Source organism: Stylophora pistillata, chromosome 10 (genome assembly GCF_964205215.1).
Source record: "Stylophora pistillata chromosome 10, jaStyPist1.2, whole genome shotgun sequence".
In the NCBI taxonomy this organism is placed as follows: domain Eukaryota; kingdom Metazoa; phylum Cnidaria; class Anthozoa; order Scleractinia; family Pocilloporidae; genus Stylophora; species Stylophora pistillata.
Genome location: NC_142528.1, coordinates 29,658,412 through 29,677,628, shown reverse-complemented (window position 1 = coordinate 29,677,628; position 19,217 = coordinate 29,658,412). Strand labels below are relative to the sequence as shown.

Here is a 19,217-nt window from a genome sequence, read left to right as displayed (position 1 = left end):
TAACTGTGAATATCTTCTTTCGATGAAGGGCTACAAAAGAGTCAGAAGTTCCGTTTACATACATCTAAAAAAGCTTTTTGTTATGCAAAGTAACGTAACTGAACGGTTAAGTACTATTTGCATAATACTCATAGACAAGAAAATGATTGTAAAAAATTTATCTTCAAACTGCTGATCAAGCCCGGTGATTTGACTGTATATCAAGACTGAAACACTATTTTTGGATGGTAGGTGATAAGTTTTGTAACAAGGAAGTGTCATTTTCAACTACGATCGATTCGATAGCCTATGAATACCAAGGAAAATTGATAGAGTGAGACCTGATTTTGACAACTTTCTTCGATTTTACCCTCATCAAAAGTATCTCTAACGGGCAAGATACTGATAAGTTCGTCTGACACATAACACCTGGTTTGGTCTTTACTTTAAGTTGTTAGGGTAATCGTTTGAAATCGTTATCAGCACTCATGACCTGACATAGCAAAATAGTCTTCTGATGAGACTGTGGAGGTAACTGAATTCAAAACTTGAGAGAGGAAAATGCTCGAGATTTTCTCAATAAACGACCAGTCCAAAAGTGTGTTTAGATGGTTTCGATCGGTCTCTGATTGTTTATTAGGCCACTTCGGTTTTTTCATTGCAAAGTCGTTAATCATTTACTGTTTGATCTTGATGTATATCTAACGTACAGACTGTCTGTTCGTTTTTGAATAGCACTTTCAATTATTTTATTGCGTCATGAACGTTTCACAAGGTTGGCCCAAATACGTTTGTTTCAGGCAGGTTTTGCCTTTAACTCAGTTGTTACCAAAAGATGATCTTCAAATATTCTACAGACGTTGAATTGTTTGCATTTACATTACACCAGTAGGTAGAAACTAACAGTAGTTGCGCGGAAATAGACCCTTTCAAGGTTGACGCCGCGCCGCCATTTTGCCGGGGGTGCAAAACTGCTGCGGCGAGTGCAAAATGTACAGTGAATGTATGGAAAAATTCGGGAGATGGATGCTCGATAATTTGAGGAAGGTTGAAATTCTGCAATTCTATAAATTACGAAGTAAAGATACCTAGCAAAAGATGTTGCCGATTAAATGTGAAGGGTTCAGGCTCGCTGAGAAGTGAGAAATCTTATTTTTAGTTTTTCATACAAATGCTTTTAAATTTTCCCGCAAACGGCGGCTTGGTTTTAGAGACAAATATATGGAAAATCAGAATCTTAATTTGCGGCTTTTTTCGCGAGACTTCATTTCTCAAATTTGATTGGGTAAACTAGCAGGTCTGGTATCTTTAGTTTGTAATTCATAGAAATTGCACGATGTCAACCTTCCTCAAATTATCGAGCATCAATTTCTCAATTTTTCCCATACATTCACTGTACATTTTGCGTTCACCCCAGCAGTTTTGCACCCCCGGAAAAATGGTGGCGTTAACCTTTTAAAGGGTCTATTACGAAAAGTGAAACCCTCGAATTTGCACTCAGGGTCTTCGTTTCAAGGTTTTGCGTGAGATCAAATGGTGGACGAGAAAATGAAGCATGCATGACTGTGGGGTCGGGGAACCTCAATAAGTTGCATCAGGTAACGCTCTTTCTCATTTGCAACAATTGCTGGGTCGTCACGCGCGTTGTGACTTCGATGGGGACTGCATCGTAGCATTCATCGATGAGTTGCTCACAGAATACGTCGCAGAATTCGTACCGTTTATTGCGAAATGAAACAATTTTAATATAGAAGTTGTCAGGGCACTGGCCAGTTTCATTGCCCACTTATTTTTCTTTCGAAAAATGTTTATTCCACTTTCAGTCATGACAAGAGTTGAGTGATACGATATTTTAGCGGTCTGAAACTTCAAGCTGAAGGACCAATATTTGCTGGACTTACAAAAAGCTGCGAACCAAAGCCAGTAGAGAAAGGAAAGACAGTTCGTGATTTAAACAGGGATAGCTTGCCAATTATAATTGAAACATACCCCTTTTCACTTTAGTGAATCTGAGACAAACATGGCGGACAACATTAGACGAGTCCTCACTGGAGATGTGACGAATTTACCACGAAAGGAATCCAACATAGTACGAATATTTACAAGCTCGACTTTCACAGGTACTTTTCTTAATTAAATATTGGAACTGAAAGTATCATAACTAATCCCAGAGAGTTGTTATACACCCGCAGTTTTCCTTGCTCTAAATTAGTAATCACGTGACCCTGCATAAATAAGATGTATCCCGCTCAGGATACAATTGTTGAATCGAATGCGATTTGCACGTGATCAGAACGTGTTCGAGACCGGTGGTGTGATTGTGGCGTGATACTTCTGAGTGTCTTAGGGGGTGATTACATGGCGAATTTCAGCCCGGTCAGGCGGGCTGAAATATTGTCGTCATTACATGATAAACTCAAACCGGACTGAAATGTAAGCGTGCGCGCGTAAAGTCGCCCAAAAATCAAAATAGCGCTAACGACACGAATTGTGATAATGGCGTCCAGCTCAGCTTCATACTGCTTTACCTTGCCTGCGTCGATGTCCCTGTTGCAGTTCAATTTTAGCTTTGAAATTAGCTGGGCATCGAATATGACTCTCAATTTTATCGCCTTTATTCCATTGAAATCTTTTCTCCTTCACATTCATATTACATCCTAGAAAACAAACTTACTGCACATGCTCGCGTTGCCCCTCAGTTTTCAGTGAACTTCTTGTAGGTCGATCGTGGCCAAAAAGGAAGGGAAAGAGGAAGAATACCTTTATAAACTCTCATTTTCTTCTTCCTAACCATGTTTATTTTCTGGATATTTATATAAACTGGTCTCTCGGGAAACAATAAGTTTTGTTTTCCCTCGAGCCTCAGGAAAACAAAGTTAACTGTTTCCTTTCGAAGCATACATTTAGTGTATAATATTCAGAGTGAATAAAACTTTATCGGCCTTGTACATTATAACCGAGGCTTTAATTTCGTAAAGAGCCAGGAGAGACTTTTTTTTGGCCTGATGTTCTCCAAAGTTCTTTTTTTGCTCTAAGTTATGAAAAAAAGAAACATTGCCAGTGCACTTTAGTGTCGATAAAAATCCACTTGAAGGGAAAAAACTTTCCTCATAGTCTCGAATCATAATTCATCTTTTCTCCAGATACCACGGAGGAAAGAAATCGCCTCATAAGGGATGTGTATCCAAGCCTACGGAATTTCTGTCAGCAGCGAGGATTAGAATTCCAAGTTGTGGATATGAGGTGGGGCGTGCGAGATGAAGCGACTGCTGACCACAAAACCAACGAGCTGTGCATGCAGGAGATCAAGAACTGTCAAAGACTTACGCCCGGACCAAATTTTGTGGTAAGTTTAATATCTGAAAGAACCAAGAGTTCTGGCGATTCTTGTTATCACAGGTCTGCCTTTACTGTATAAGTTCCATTGTTTTAAGAAGGGGTGATTCTAACTAATGAATTCAATGTAGTGTCTTCTAGGCGACAAATATGGCTATCGACCATTTCCTCACAAAATCCTAGCAACTGAGTTTGAGATCCTGCTAGAAGTGGCTCGAGAAACTTATGACCAACCTGATCATATCGATTTACTTCTGGAATGGTTCTGGAAGGTAAAATAACTTTGAGGACTTTTATTTGCTTTCAACCTTAATTAACCCCTAAAGCTAAGGCACATTACAGTGAAACCGGATGTTCTTTTGATATCAACCTTGCAAACTTCCGCCGCAACATTGGTAATTTGATTGACAGTTTGAGTGGACCAAATGCAACCCACGCGAGCAAGTTGCAACCCACGCGAGCAAGTTGCAACCTGCGCGAACAACTTGCTCGGTTCAATCGTACCTCGTGGTACGACATTTCGAAAATGTTTCAAGTACTACTTCAGTACTTTGAAGATAGATATGCGAGTTTCTTTGGTTTTCCTCACCGAGCGACTCTTCAGGGCAGACAGAAAGTTTTTTCTAAGTGAAGTTAAAGTCCTTCCTTAAAATGAGGAAGGACTTATCTGATTTCCGAATTGTATGTACTAATGCAATTACCTGATTTCCGAATTGTATGTACTAGGTTTCTAGTTTACAATATTCTACAAATTCTACGACGTCGGGGATAGAAACTGTTCGTTCCTTCCAACCAGGTTTACCGGGAAAATACGTCCCACGCAACAGAAATTTAGTCACAATGTTCGACACAGTTTGTGGCGATAATCGATGACCATAAAGCAATTTCTGTTCCCTTTTTTCAACCGGAGTGGTACGATTATGATGTATGTAAGCCATAAAAGCCACAAAATTCGCAATTCGCTCATCAAATCAAATTGTAACCCAGCGCCAAAACGTGAGTAGCGAATTGCTCGCGAGGGTTGCAACTTGCTCCAATCAAACTGTCAATCAAATCACCAATGTTGCGGTGGAAATTTGCTAGATTGATATCAAAAGAACATCTGGTTTCACTGTAAATTTCCTTCGTGCAGAATTTATCCTTGAAATAGTCATTTGCCAGGAAAGAAAACGTTGAGACTAAAAGAGACATTCGGGCTAGTCCAGTAATATTTTTAGAGGAGGTACAAACAGAGAACGCAGATTTTTTTACTCTAAAGCCCAGACGAGCCAGGAAATATTTTAAGACAATGCAATCCTGTTGTTGGACGAATTTTGTCTTCAGAAAAGTGATGAAAATACTCATAGGTCTAATGATGTGGGAGGGGGGGAAGGGAGAGGGTACAAACCCCCCCTCATGGATCCTCCTTGAGGATAAGAACGGTAGTTAACGACGGCAAACATCAACATGGATTAGTAGTGGGGGGAGGGGGGGGGAGAGGGTACAGACCCCCTCATGGGTCCTCCTTGAGGATAAAGGCGGTTGTTAACGATTGCAAACATCAACATGCATTAGTAGTGGGGGGGGGGGGGTGGGGGCAAACTCTATCCTTGAGTTTTCTTCAGATTGACAAATATTGTCACTCTTTTTTTTTTCATAAGGAGTTTGTCACACTCCTTTTTTTTCATTAGAAGTTAACAATTCCTACGTTTTGACGTACAGGACACAAACGCAATCCCGGCTGAATACGTTCTTCAGCCGATCACGTATCACTTTCCTCACTACACTGACTTGAGCGAGGCCAATGAGGAGCTACACAGGCAGGAGAGGGAACAATGGTGGAAGATTTTTCAGTCGTTTCAAAGACTTTTTAAAAGGACCGCAAGGACCGCCACAGAAAGGAGGAAGATTACATTACTGCAAGCTCACAAGTATTTCAGCTCAGGTGCGGACGCTACTTAGACACTTCACTTTTTATAATTATCATGGCCACCGCTGATATCAGACGAAGAATATGTCACGAGCGATTCTTATACTGCTGCTTGTACGTGACATTATAAGATGAACGCCATCTTGAGTTTTTCATAAATTTAAATTGTAGTTACCCAAACAGTGGTGGTAAAATTTCATTAAAAGTGCCTCGCACCAAAATACGATTCAAAGCCAACAAAACCGATTACAGTTCCAATTCTGATTAATGGTTTCGGAAGACACTAAGTCCCGTTAGACTCTGGACACTAATGCAATGATCTTTTCCGTAATTTTTTAGTGACCGAGAAAGAAATTGAACATGGTATTCTTAGTTCTTCAAGCCCTGACGACCAAACTCTTTGCTATATACGCCACATCTCTGATATCGAAGTAAATCTCACTGATCAGAATTCTCGAAAGTATACCGACGTTTCCGAAGGGAAACCCGACCACGAAGCACAAGACTTCTTGAACAAATTGAAACGTGACCGTTTACTTCAGAGGCTTGGGGAAAACAACATCACCCGCTTTGAAATCCCATGGAGCAATGGGGGAATAAACGTGTCTGACAGAATGCACGAACAATACTTAAACAATTTCTGTTACAAGGTTGAATCAGATGTTCAGAGACTGATCAATAAGAGCTTACAAAATGCTGTAAGAGAAAAAGCGATGGAGTCCGGCTTGTACAAAGAGGTTCTGCACCATGCCTGGTTTTGCCAAGACAAGTGCGAAGCATTTAGAGGGCGGGAGGATGTTCTTCAGAAGATACGAACGTCATTGAAAGACTTTGAAAAGATTGAGCCTTTGGTCATTTATGGATCGTCAGGCTCTGGTAAGACGTCTATTATGGCCGTTGTCGCTAGGTCGGCAAGACAATGGCTGGGGGATGGCACTGTCTGTGTTTTCCGTTTCCTTGGTACCTCCCCAGACAGTTCATCGATTCGATTTACAATTACAAGTATATGCCTTCAGATATGTGAAGTGTACAGTTTAGAAGCCCCAAAAGGTGATATTTTAGAGGACTTTTCTCAATTGGTACGATTTTTTCACGGTCTTGTCACTCGTTTGCCCGTCAGTGGTGATAAGCCATTGGTACTTATCTTAGATTCGATAGACCAGTTGTCTGCGACAAACAATGCTCATTTAATGAACTGGCTCCCCAAAAAGTGCCCCCAGTTTGTCAAGATTGTTATTTCGGTACTACCAGATTATCACCAAATTCTCTCAAATCTGAGCCGGAGTCTTCCCATAGAAAGATCTTACATCGAAGTCCCATTCCTCACCATTGAAATGGGCCAAGAAATTTTAGAGGCCTGGCTCCAAGGAATCGGGAGAACCTTGACACAGGAACAGTTCCAGTTGGTCTTGTCAAGTTTCACCAAATGCCCTCAGCCTTTGTTTCTTAAGCTGATATTTACTGAAGCATCAAGATGGGATTCTTACACAGATGTCACTGGGCTGGATCTTGGAAGTGATGTTCGCCAAGCCATTCAACTTCTTTTCCAACGCCTGGAACGCAAACACGGCAAGACTCTCACTTCGCGTGCCCTCAGTTACATCACAGCTGGTCGAAATGGTATCACTGCAAACGAGCTAGAAGACGTATTGTCACTGGATGATGACGTCATAGATGACGTTTATCAGTATTGGGATCCTCCTGTTGAGGGTGTCGTTCGCTTGCCAAACCTATTGTGGGCGCGTATACGTCATGACATCGACGAATTCCTGACCGAGCGACAGGCAGATGGAAAAACTGTTATTGCTTGGTACCATCGACAGTTCTGGGAGGCTGCGCAGAGCCAGTACCTGTCAAGACCCGAGGAGAAGCAGGCCAGACATATTTTACTCGCAGAGTATTTTGAAGGTATGATTTCGGTGCCTCTACTAAATGCAGGGTCAGGTAGTTAGGTTAATCACGTTATAAGAAACAAACTACGATTCTTATCAAATGTAATTGTATTGGCCAGTGCTTGGAATAAGACTGAGCGAAAAAAGGTGACAAACAATTGACATGAAGTTCACTTGGTTTACTGGATGAGCATGGACTACCGTCAAGGCTGTAGACACTATCTCTGTTTTCTTATAAGGAATTAGTTATCTCCATCTAAGTAGACGTTTACACAGCATGAAGGCTTAAGCCATCTCCCTTTTTTTCTCAGGAAGGTGGGGTGGAGGACGTAAGAAGCACATCATTCTGACTCACAGAAAGAAAACACTGCCTGATGCAGACAGACAAGTCTCCAGTCAGCCTCTTATGTTTAGTAAAAGTGTTTTTAACTTGAGAAAGCTTAGCGAAATGCCATTTCATCTCATTTACTCTGGTCTCGGTGACAGATTGGCTAGTGAAGTGTTATTCAATTTTGAGTGGATCTACGGAAAAGTGCGTGGCCAGTCTTTGAGCGAGGTCTTAGAGGATTACGTCGTTGCTCTGGAAGTGAGGCCTGAACTGGATGTAAGGTGGGGATAGTTGCTTAAATCTTATTGTTCCCTCAAGTATTAATGATTGCATGGAAGGTTTAACATTATTGACAAGAGGTCATGACTCTTTTTCATCTGTATCCATCGTTATGATGGAGGAGAATATCGTGCATGATTTACACCCAGAAGTAACAGTTAATCGTGTAGCCTGATTAAACGGGTTAGGGGATTCCTGAAAAGGACTATTGTCCTTTAATGGAGACTGACGTTTCGATAACCTGAGTGGAAAGGAATTGTCCAAATCAAGAAAGGAGTTGTTAGTCTGGTTCCTTAAGGATGGTCCGTCAGTTTTGTAGTGTTTCTGTATGTACAGGCTGTTAGATATTTTCTTCAATACTAAAGTAAAATGCAGTCATTAAAAGTACACTAATCACTTGAGTGGAGTCAGCTCAACAATCTGATGGGAAGTTGCTTAATTACAAAAACTGCTGAAGAGGACTGAGGGGGAATGATTTATGCGGCATATGATTCACTTCCTTCCTTCAAAACTTCTCGAAAGAAAGGAATATTTCAACTCGATTGACTTTGTAACAGTTCGATGAAAATCATCCTAACGTAGTTCTTATTATCATATTAAGATTTGTTCATGACACACTCATCCTGGCATGGAGCAACATCAAGCAGGATGTGGATTGCCTGGCGACTCAGCTGCTCGGAAGACTCCTCACCTTCAGAGAGCAGTTTCCACGGATCGCCGATCTTATTACGCAATGTTACCGCTGGTGCGATGCACAGCAATCCCCTCTCTTCGTTCCCCAATGCGCCTGTCTGATCGCAGCTGGTGGACCGCTGAAAACCAATTTGCGCGGGCACGAGCAAAGAGTGAACGAGATCGCCGTTACAAGGGATGATAAATTTATTGTCACTTCAGGCGAGGATTCACTCATCAATGTGTGGAACAGTAGTAATCTGGACTGCCTTCACACGCTAAAGATGGTAGAGAATGGGCCAAGTTGCCTTGCCTTATCTCTAGATGATAAGTACATTATTGGCTCGGCCGCAGCGAGTGTGGGAGTATGGGACATCGATTCGGGGGAAGCTGTACAGCAGTTTCACAATGAAAGGGTAGTCACATGCTTAGTTACTGGTCCTGACGGCACTTGTGTTGTTACAGGTGGAGATGATGGGATTGTTCGAGTGTGGCACACATTCTCTGGAACAAAGGAGAAAACCCTTAGCGGCCATGAAGGTGGGTAGAAAAAAGTAAAAATAAGTTACCAACAGGAGGTACATGTACCAATAATCACTTAAGAAATATCCTCTTAGTTTCAGTCTATGACATTTCAAACAAGTTTGCCTTATCGCTGTTAGTCCTGCACTCAACGACTAATGAGCCATGCTTTGTGGTTTGAACAGTTTCTCCTAATAAAAGATGTCAAGTTATTTCTTTCTTTACTTTTTTTTCCTTGCGGTTCATTAAAGACCTGACTTGAACTAGCCTCGAATAGGGTATATGTTTCGAAAAATTAAACAATTTTTATTCTTATGAAGACAAACTTGTCTGTTTAAATCTAGGACCAATCAACGCTATCGTTATATCACCAAACAGTGAAATAATCACTGGCTCCAATGATAGCACGGTAAGGGTGTGGTCGCTTAGCTCTGGAGAATGCCAGGCTGTGTTTGACGGTCATATGGGCTCTATTCTCTGCCTGGCGTTAACATGTGATGGAGAAAGCGTCATATCTGGTTCAGAAGACAAGACCGTCAAAGCCTGGGATCTAAAGACAAAGAGCTGTGCTACCTTTAAAGGCCACACAGGTAAGTTGGAGAAAAACTGACTGTAGTCCCTTTGGCATAAAGGGTTGTACAAATGAAACCCCAGTTTCCGTAACAAAGACTTTTTTCCAGAGCCTGGTTGTTCGCGATGTGTCTAACTTTAAGCCTAGAGGATCAATTGACCGTTTTTTTCTCCTTGTCTGTGCACTTTGACTTGTCCGACTTGGGCAGTCCCACTGAGAAATAATCTTCTCGTAGGCATAACTCTTATGGCCAATGAAGCACCAAAGTAATCTGAACACATAAACAGTGTTATCCTTAGAGTAACTGGACAAATTTCATTGTGTTGACGAAGAAGATGATGGATAGAATCCAAGGCTCTCGGTCATGTACATCAAATCCCGTTGGGAACATTCAATTTGCTGTCTACATTCAAGTGTAGCTGCCCTGCGAAGTGAGCCTATTGCACTAAGCATAACGCTTTACTCTCCATTCGCAGGCTTAGTGAAATGTCTCACTTCCATGAAGGATGGCCGGCGAATTGTATCTGGATCAAAGGATCAGTCATTGAAGATCTGGGACCTCGTCACTTTGCAATGCTGTGTCACATTGAAAGGTCACACAAACGTTATTTGGCGTGTCGCAGTTGCCTCAGATGACAGTTTTATTGTATCTGCTTCTAAGGATGATATGTTAAAGGTGAGTGGGACTGTTCCACCATACATTGAGAGATTACCAAGGCTGCATCTTGGAAAAAGTTTTAGCTGCTCCTCCTTTGGACTGAAGAATAATTGTTGTGATATTTCCAGTTTCTAGGTTTTTTTTTCACTTCACAAAAAAAGAGGCATTTGCAAGATTCGTATGTAGCGGTTATCACTGCTGTCTGTGTTGATCTAGGAAGCACAGTTGCCAAAAAAGCTTTATTAGAACTTGAAATTAAAAGCCGTAAATGATATTTAAATTTGTTTACACTCATCTCACGTTGCTCCGAAGGACTAGCCTGTTTTCATTTGTCAGCTCTTAGAATTTTCCCTTGTCAACTCAGTAAGCCATCACGTTTCAGTAAAAGTTGATATCTTTTCTTTGTCTTTCCAAAGGTCTGGAATCCAGACACAGGTGAATGCCAACAAACGCTGATTGGCCACTCCTCTTGGATATCCTGCGTCTCCATAACAACGGATTGCAAAACAATAATTTCCGGTTCCAACGACAAGAACGTCAAACTTTGGAATACCACGGGAAATGAACATGCGTACGACCTTTCCACACCTAGTGATCGCATCCTTCATCGGGCTAATCTGCCTGAATGTGTTGCCATCACCAAAGACGGACACTGGGGACTCTCTGGCTCAAAGAACGACTCTTTGAAGCTTTGGGATATCTCCAGCACCAGGTGTATCAAGAGTATCTCTGGTTCTATTGCATGCATCTTTACAATGCACAACTCTACTCGAGTAGTAACTGGCATGCACAATGGAGAGATCACCATTTGGAATTGCGACAATTTGCAGGTCGAGGAAACGTTCAAAGTTCACCAGGGTAGTGTGGTATCGATAAAAGTATCCAAAGATGACAGTTTTATTGTGTCAGCATCGAGTGACAATACGACGGGTCTCACCCAAATTTGCGAGGGCCATGCAAAGCAACTTGCAGGCCATTCAGACGCTGTGCTATGTGTATCTCTTCTGAGTGGAGAAGATTACGCCATCTCAGGATCCAAAGATAAAACTGTCCGTTTGTGGAACTTGAAAACAATAAACTGCGAGAGGTCCTTTGAGGGACATACTGGACCTGTTGGCTGCCTGGCATCAACGACTGACAATACGATCATTGTATCAGGTTCTGAGGACTTCAAACTCAAGGTTTGGAGCACTCAAAACGGAGACTGCTTGCATACTTTAGATGGTCATAACGCCTCTATCAAATGTATAGGAATCACCAAAGACAATCTATTTGCTTTTGCTGGCTCCCACGAAGGAAAAGAGCAGCTTTTATTATGGAACCTCAAGACTGGGGGCCGCACGAGAAGCTTTATCGGACATACCCACGCAGTGATGCACCTCAAGATTCTTCCAGAAGACATGATGGTGACAAGCTCTCGAGATGGTACCATTAAACTTTGGAACATTGTCAGTGGAGAAATGATCAACTCTTTCGATTTTCAGTCGCAAGTGAAATACTTTGTCCTCCATCCAGCTGATGGTGGTTACTCAGTGATGCTGGCCACGCAATCTGGTACGGTCTCCTTTTTAAAGCTCCAGCTCAGTAAAGAGGACACCGAGAAAGGCTCAACAATGCCGACACATGCATATGCTGTTTTCAATACAATCGACGTAGAAAGCTCTCCTTCAAAAGCAACGACTAATGAGGGAGGTCGTTGTTCCTTTTGTGAAAACACTAATTGCTGCCGACATTGCGCTCTAATGTGATTTAACAGAACCAGCCAGAATATGGCGCTGGAAACAAAGTTTCTTGGTGACACTGAAATTCACTATAGAATTCCATAATTTTATTTAAGCGTGACCACCCAAAAAGAACTTATGAGAGTATATTTCAACTTCAAGATACGATTTCTCTGTTCATGCTCCAGATGCGTAATTTGGTGTGGGCTTATCGGCAGAATGAGGCTACTTTAACTAAATCAGACGTTTTTGAGGGAAATTTTTATAGCAAAAACAGTCCTAACAAAAGCCTTACCTCGTGTAAGGACAATTTGTTTTCAATTCACATGCTGAAACAGCAAAAGACAAACAGACATACAAATCTTTAAGTAATAAGAAGCAAACATTCGAAATCGCTTACATATTGTCTGCGCTTATGAGTAAGAGTGGAGCTATGTATAATATGTATAATATATAATACATATAATAAACAATTATATAGGAAAATAAAAATTAAAACTTCGCACTAAAACCTCGCATTACAGATCTGTTTCGAAAGGGTTAAAAGTCCTCTCTCATCTGGTGCATAAGATACTAGTTGACTAACGATCCTTTTTTAAGTAGGTGGTTTGAGCATACCTTATCAAATATTTAGTTTAGTGTCGGCACGCACTCGCCAGTTGGTTCCTTTTGTTTAGGGTGCCCGCCCCTGTTCTGCATATGATAAAGAATTTTTCAGCTATGCAAGGATTGCATCTCTTTGTAGTATTTGAGTACGACCTGGCGCGAGCTATTATTTTCCAGGTCACGGAAAACGGAGTTTTCCGTGACCTGGAAAGGAAATATCCTCACAGCATACCCAACAGTTTGACAACATGCGTCAGTGGGTACTCTGGTAGAGTCCTAGTCATTCAATTCCCATGGGAAGCAAATCATGTGAACTAATGAGTGTTTAGAGTCATAAGAATAAACAAATGTCATTCAAATAACATAAATGATTTACTTTGAGAAATGATGCAACTGACATGCGCAAGTTGGCCTTCAAAAGTAACGTCGCATGAAAGCAAAGTGTGACGCGGCTGCTGTTGTTAGAGGTATACCGGTATGCTAATATGAAATGAAATCTTTGATTTAATTAATTTCGACCGTCATCCCCCCTCCCAAGTTATCGTTTACGCAGGTCATCCGCTATATCGTGTTATCACGGCTGTTCTCCAATCCCATGATGCCATGTGATGATGTTCAGGGCATAATGGAGTAATTTTCAATCGAGAGTGAAAAGTAATTCGGCTTCCAATCGTTTTGTTTTCAAAACGCTTTGTAATAAGTCCAGGAAACTTTATCGATCGAACCATTTGCAAAATTATAACAAACTTCACTTGGTAAATCTAGTTTTCCCGGCTCGCCTCAGAGCAGTTTCACTGCTTTACATCTTTTTCGGTGATAGTGACGTATGAAATTTAACTCCTATGAAAAAGAGGGGGGGGGGGGTGGGGAGGAGTGGGTGTTGTACCGTGTAAGTGTTGAATGTTTGAGAACCAGCTCAGAAACTTTGTTTATCATGAAATTGTCTCATTTGAGACAAAAAAAGGAGTTCGTGAAACAAAGTAGATTAAATACGTAGAACAATAGCGGAGCATACATGCATAAATTTCAGGGATTTTTTTTCCATCTCCAACACAGGCTCGAAATTCCTTGAAGGCAGTGTTCAATGACAAACGAGCTTTGATATTTGATACTTGAATAAAACTATGTCTTTTGGCAGTCAGCTAATGGAAACTTTAACATCAATATATCACCGAGAAAACTAGTGACTCGCAATAATTTACTGAAACAGTGATCCGTTTGCCCCTTTTTTATTGAACCATTGCCCCAAAGTAAAGATACAGACGTTCCTATGAAAAATAATTAAGCTAGAAGCAAGAAAAAAGTCTCCGTCAGCTTGGTGCTGCTGTGCAGGATCATCCGTCATTATATGGTTACCCTCTGAACGAAACAGGAGAAAACCGTTTAACAATTCTATCATCAAAATTCAAGTTATTAATTTCGCGATCCCTTGCAGCTGAACTTTTTCAACTTCTTTCACTTAATGGCAAAATAAAGGGCGAACGACAGTTCTGAGAAGAAGTATTTGTTTTCGAAGGATGTACTGATTGAGATAAATGAGATTCTAACCTTTAGGGACCAGATATATTTGCTCAACTCTGTTGCGTTCCTTTTGTTCTCATGTCTAAATGAAGCTTTATGATTTCTAAATCTTGTTTTAAATTGGTTCGCAGTAAGGACGACGTACGTTGGGTTCCCAAGGGACTTTCAACGGTGGCCTGGTAGACCACATTTTGAATTAGGCAATTGCCACGTAGCGGGCAAGAGTGTTTGTCTTTACAATTGCATGATTTTTCTTGTGATTGAGAATTATTTGCGAGAGAGGACTTGTTGTGGGCGTCGATTTTTCTTTCTAAATTTGGCATGCATGAATAGCTTACTTTCAAAGTGTTCCTATTAAAAATTTTTCTTAGCGGGTGCCCTGGTGAAAAGGATTCTTTTACGATGCCTAAAAATTTTTTTCCCACGTTAGTAGCAACGTTCTTACTAAAAGGTGGGTTATACCAAGTTATTTTTCGGTGTCTTCTTCTTCCTTCTGTACTCCTCTGGTCTTTAGTTGTTGTTTCAAATTTTAATTGATAATTATAGCCACTTGCTTCTAACGCTTGCTGATACATGGGTGTTGCTTTGTCGAAGGATACCCTGTCCGATGAGATTTCGCTAAGCCTTTTATTGATCCCCAGGGGAATGTTCTTTAGGATGGAAGGTGGGTGATTACTATCACGGTGCACATACAGAGGTGTGTTGTTAGGCTTACTTTGAATATGGCTCATAAGATCCTTTGTTTAGGTTCAAAGTGACATCAAGAAAGTTGACCACTTTTTTGTTTCCTTCGATAATACATATGATATATATATAATATATTTAATAATATATTTAATATATATAACATCCAGGGGTGTCAAAGATGTTACTAAGTAAAGAAAGCACTTTCAGAAACTCATCTTGAAAACGGTGAAAGTGCGTGGAAGCAGTAATGTTTGCGGATATTTAAGTGAGATTGACATGTGCTAAGTGTGTGGTGCATAATATTAGCGATACTGTGATAAGTTCCTTCGAGAACAAAGTTAGATGTTGCAGCTATTTCAATACAATTTAGCTCTTTGTTAATGTACTGAAGCGCCGATAGCCTGCTGGGTAAACGAGTTTCAATTTGAAGCTACTTTGAAAAGCAAATCACTTTATGATTTGACAGTATGGCGCGGCACGCACTTCAGCGAGGCTAATAGTGGATCTTGAGGACAAAAGAAATTTGCCTATTTCCTCTTTGTTTTGCTGACATAAACCTATACCTGACTGAAAACCTTAAGAGCTTTGCGTTATTCCTCATGATATTTATTGGCCATTTTTCTTCATTCTGTGCGGTAGTTGCTCGACACTGGATCATATAATTTTATCCCGGAGAAAATGCACCGCTTACGTCTCAGTTTTCTTTTGCTGAACTATATTCTGATGATAAGTCTTTCCCAAGGATTCACGAGTTTTGAAAGGTAATTGCAGTCACATCTGACGCTTTTCACTTCCAGAAAAGCTTTCCTGGTTATGATGAGGGATTTTCTATGTCAGGTACATGGACGGTCACCCCTACTACGTTGTTCTCTATTCGGTTTTTGACTTTTCGCGTATGAACGGCTATCTTAGCTTGATATCATCATGGTCACTGAATAATGCGATAGTAAAGAGGCCAGTAAATGCTCGTGAGCGATAAGTACATGTGTTTTTAGAGTATTTGGCATACTCCCATGTGAAACGCTATTTAATTCTTCCTCAGCCGAACTGATTTTGATAATCTGTGTCAAAACATCTGGAACTCAGCCGCAAACAATCTAAGAATCGGTCAAGAAATAATTCTGTATTCTGGAGGAGAGACCAAACCTTTAATCACTTTGACAAAACAAGGAAAGGAAAAGGTACAAAAGGATGTTTTTGTTAAATTTCAAGGTGAGTTGGTCGCATTTCACTCTTGAATTACAGTTTTTTTACTGAGGGCATGTACAACAGGGTGAAAGGTATCAATGTCATCTCTGTTTTCCGATTGGTTATTTCAGGAAGTGTGTGTCAGACCCTGACTGTAAACAGTTCGCTTCCACTGACATTCTCACTAAAACAGTGTAAGAGAAGTGTTAATAGAGGAAAGAGAACCCTTCTCTCAAAAGGAAAAGTTTAAAGTTTAAGTTGCGGATCTTACTCTTCTCTCTCGGCATCTCACACTTCTTTCACATTTCAGTAGTGTTAGCTATAACAGCTACTTTTTCTTCTATGGCTCGTTTGTCCTTTGTTTTGGGGTGGGGGGGGGGGTGATGTGATGCGTGTCATATACACCGCAGGACCACCCTTACCCGTGTAAGCTATACCTTGTGGCCTGCTACGGCTGTCTTTGAGAAAGTGAGTACTTTCTTGAAGAAAGTCAAATGTATTAATTTGATATGTGTAATTCAAAGCTTTGTTAGACAACTACGAAGCAGACGAAAATCTCCACGAGAAGCCTTCTGTTGCCAAACAACGAGAGGAAGATGCCTTCATCGACACCATCACTAAGACCAATGGAGGACCGATGCAGACTGTTTTCGAATATCTGAAAAATGATGGCAAAGTTTCTATGACAGTAAGGACAAACTTTACTGTCTCCCTTTTACAGGTTACCTCGATGTGAAATCTATGAGCGATAGGAGAGGAAGATGAAAAGCACTTTAGGAGAAGAAACTTGATTGACTTTTACATGATTCGTATACACATACCAGGTGGTTGATGTTCGTAAGCGGTTTAAAAAAAAGGTTCATAAAATAAATAGCCAAAACTCATTATAAAACTGTAACGCTGTAAAACCCAATTGTACACAAAATCATTGAAGTGTGACTTTCCATCTATAAAGCACTGCCACTTTCACTCACACTTATCGTGTGCGCACCACTCTCTAGCACACCCTAAGATTCGGAAAAGTCCGCAACGCGCAAACAGCGCGCGTCATGTTAGCTCGGTTTTTTATACCATGTTTTCTTTCAAAAATGCTGAAATATTTTTTATTTTTTCACCGTATTTTTTAGTGTATCGACCAATTTAAGCCAATCCTGAAGGAAATGTGGTTCGAAAAATATGCTAAGAGAGGACAAGGCCTAAAATCATCTGGTTTTGAACACACTTTTGTTGGTAGGTATCAGTCTTAGCCTTCTAGTCTTGTTTCAGTTCTCGATTTAACAACTTTAAAATATGTACAATGGGAACATTTTTCGGAGTCGAATTCATTATTATCTCTTCAGGGCATTTATTTAAAATAGAACCTGCACCGAAAATTTTTTTTCAAGCCTTGCCAATTGTTGTTCATCTCATAAAAAAGCAGGATTTTAAAATACCAACTGTGGATCTCGAATTGCTTTTTAAGGAGTATAGCCATCCTGTAAATATCCATAAAAGCCCCAAAATATTGAGACAAATACATTTGTGAGTAATTGTTCACTTCACTTTCCGATAAGAGTTTCTCGAGAATTCTTCTTTTGCTTAGTTCGCTTTTCCGATGATAGTTTCTCGAGAATTCTTCTTCTTCTTAGTTCAGTTTTCCGATGCAAATGTAAAAACTTTATGTAATGTAATACTTTATTTATACACGGAGAATCATTAGTTAAGCTGAAGGTAAAAAACTCAAACTATTACAATTGTTTTACATAATTGCTTCTCGAGATTTCTTCTTTTGTTTTCTTTTTAAATAGGAGAACTGGGCTACAGCAGAGGTACCAAGGTCACCAAAGGCTTCCACAATTGGTTCCAGTTCCTTGCAGAGCGGACATCGGGAAGGTTGACATACCACCCTCCACTTATTTCCAAAGAAGTTTCTATCGAAGTATGTTTCCATGCTTAAGTTATTTTATTGAGGATCGAAAGGAATTTGGAATACACTATGTTTTAATTCATGATTGTCTAAAAAAACGTCACGCCTTTTCTAATCAATTATATGCCAAACTAATCGTTGCGAGCTCAATCATACCCTCCCACATTGACTGTTGTTTACTTCTAATTGACTTTTTGTGAGATTCACTCGTTCAAAACCTTTCCCAGGAGCAATGTTTGGAAAAGGGCTCATCAAAACTCGCTCGTGAGGCTTCGAGGCTTCCTCGGGAAGTTCTCGACCCAGTCTACTCTGCGTCAAAACAGCGAAACTGGCCAATCAACAATTTGTTGCCTCATCTTGTTTCAGCCTGCCTTGGTGAGAGCGAGGTTTCAATGGATGGGGAAAAAAAAGCCTCCAGGCAGCAGCTTTTTCGTGGGCACCAGTCCAGATTTTGAGATGGCTTTGTACACAGCTTGCTTCTTTGAGGGAAGTTCCTGCTCGTGCAAAATCAACGGGAAACAACTGCGCTTCAAAATCATCAAGTTCAACAATAAAAGGAATATCCTCACAGCATACCCAACAGTTTGACAACATGCGTCAGTGGGTACCCTGGTAGAGTCCTAGTCATTCAATTTCCATGGCAAGCAAATCATGTGAAAAAATGAGTGTTTAGAGTCATAAGAATAAACAAATGTCATTCAAATAACAAATGATTTACTTTGAGAAATGATGCAACTGACATGCGCAAGTTGGTCTTCAAAAGTAACGTCGCATGAAAGCAAAGTGTGACGCGGCTGCTATTGTTAGAGGTATACCGGTATGCTAATATGGAATGAAATCTTTGTTTTAATTAATTTCGACCGTCATCCCCCCTCCCAAGTTATCGTTTACGCAGGTCATCCGCTATATCGTGTTATCACGGCTGTTCTCCAATCCCATGATGCCGTGTGATGATGTTCAGGGCATAATGGAGTAATTTTCGATCGAGAGTGAAAAATAATTCGGCTTCCAATTGTTTTGTTTTCAAAACGCTTTGTAATAAGTCCAGGAAACTTTTTCGATCGAACCATTTGCAAAATTATAACAAACTTCACTTGGTAAATCTAGTTTTCCCTCGCCTCAGATCAGTTTCACTGCTTTACATCTTTTTCGGTGTTAGTGACGTATGAAATTTAACTCTTATGAAAAAGAGGGGGGGTGGGGAGGAGTGGGTGTTGTACTGTGTAAGTGTTGAATGTTTGAGAACCAGCTCAGAAACTTTGAATATCAGGAAATTGTCTCATTTGAGACAAAAAAAAGAGTTCGTGAAACAAAGTAGATTAAATACGTAGAACAATAGCGGAGCATACATGCATAAATTTCAGGGATTTTTTTTCCATCTCCAACACCGGCTCGAAATTCCTTGAAGGCAGTGTTCAATGACAAACAAGCTTTGATATTTG

General features: G+C 40.5%; 2 protein-coding genes across 6 annotated transcripts; both read left to right on the top strand.

Annotated features, from left to right (window-relative positions):
• The first annotated feature begins 124 nt into the window (after nucleotides 1–124).
• Nucleotides 125–12,378, top strand: LOC111325457 (NACHT domain- and WD repeat-containing protein 1-like). 5 transcript variants are annotated; one of them, XM_088736680.1, is made up of 12 exons: nucleotides 144–227; nucleotides 1,481–1,577; nucleotides 1,984–2,099; nucleotides 3,123–3,325; nucleotides 3,447–3,587; nucleotides 5,017–5,239; nucleotides 5,564–7,132; nucleotides 7,428–7,725; nucleotides 8,325–8,935; nucleotides 9,262–9,507; nucleotides 9,965–10,164; nucleotides 10,563–12,378. In XM_088736680.1, exons 3-12 carry the CDS (start codon nucleotides 2,000–2,002, stop codon nucleotides 11,892–11,894), a joined length of 4,923 nt encoding a protein of 1,640 aa, XP_088592806.1. In that variant the 5' UTR covers nucleotides 144–227; nucleotides 1,481–1,577; nucleotides 1,984–1,999; the 3' UTR covers nucleotides 11,895–12,378. The 5 variants fall into 5 exon arrangements, with proteins under 5 accessions (XP_088592803.1, XP_088592807.1, XP_088592805.1 ...); XM_088736677.1 differs by lacking the exon at nucleotides 1,481–1,577 and having other exon boundaries at nucleotides 125–227; XM_088736679.1 differs by lacking the exon at nucleotides 1,481–1,577 and having other exon boundaries at nucleotides 140–227; nucleotides 1,803–2,099.
• A 2,602-nt stretch (nucleotides 12,379–14,980) lies between these two features.
• On the top strand, nucleotides 14,981–18,445 carry LOC111320868 (uridylate-specific endoribonuclease B). The gene is made up of 6 exons (XM_022923597.2): nucleotides 14,981–15,442; nucleotides 15,724–15,893; nucleotides 16,394–16,557; nucleotides 16,997–17,099; nucleotides 17,657–17,787; nucleotides 18,142–18,445. Exons 1-6 carry the CDS (start codon nucleotides 15,360–15,362, stop codon nucleotides 18,361–18,363), a joined length of 873 nt encoding a protein of 290 aa, XP_022779332.2. The 5' UTR covers nucleotides 14,981–15,359; the 3' UTR covers nucleotides 18,364–18,445.
• Nucleotides 18,446–19,217: the final 772 nt, after the last annotated feature.

Bases quoted from the DNA above. Each gene is read 5' to 3' on its own strand.
- LOC111325457 (XM_088736677.1), top strand. From the start codon at position 2,000: ATGGCGGACAACATTAGACGAGTCCTCACTGGAGATGTGACGAATTTA. The intron at 5,240-5,563 runs GTGCGGACGCTA...GTAATTTTTTAG, and splicing joins TCACAAGTATTTCAGCTCAG to TGACCGAGAAAGAAATTGAA. The intron at 7,133-7,427 runs GTATGATTTCGG...TTTTTTTCTCAG, and splicing joins ACTCGCAGAGTATTTTGAAG to GAAGGTGGGGTGGAGGACGT.
- LOC111320868 (XM_022923597.2), top strand. From the start codon at position 15,360: ATGCACCGCTTACGTCTCAGTTTTCTTTTGCTGAACTATATTCTGATG. The intron at 15,894-16,393 runs GTGAGTTGGTCG...TGTAATTCAAAG, and splicing joins TGTTTTTGTTAAATTTCAAG to CTTTGTTAGACAACTACGAA. The intron at 17,100-17,656 runs GTAGGTATCAGT...CTTTTTAAATAG, and splicing joins TTTTGAACACACTTTTGTTG to GAGAACTGGGCTACAGCAGA.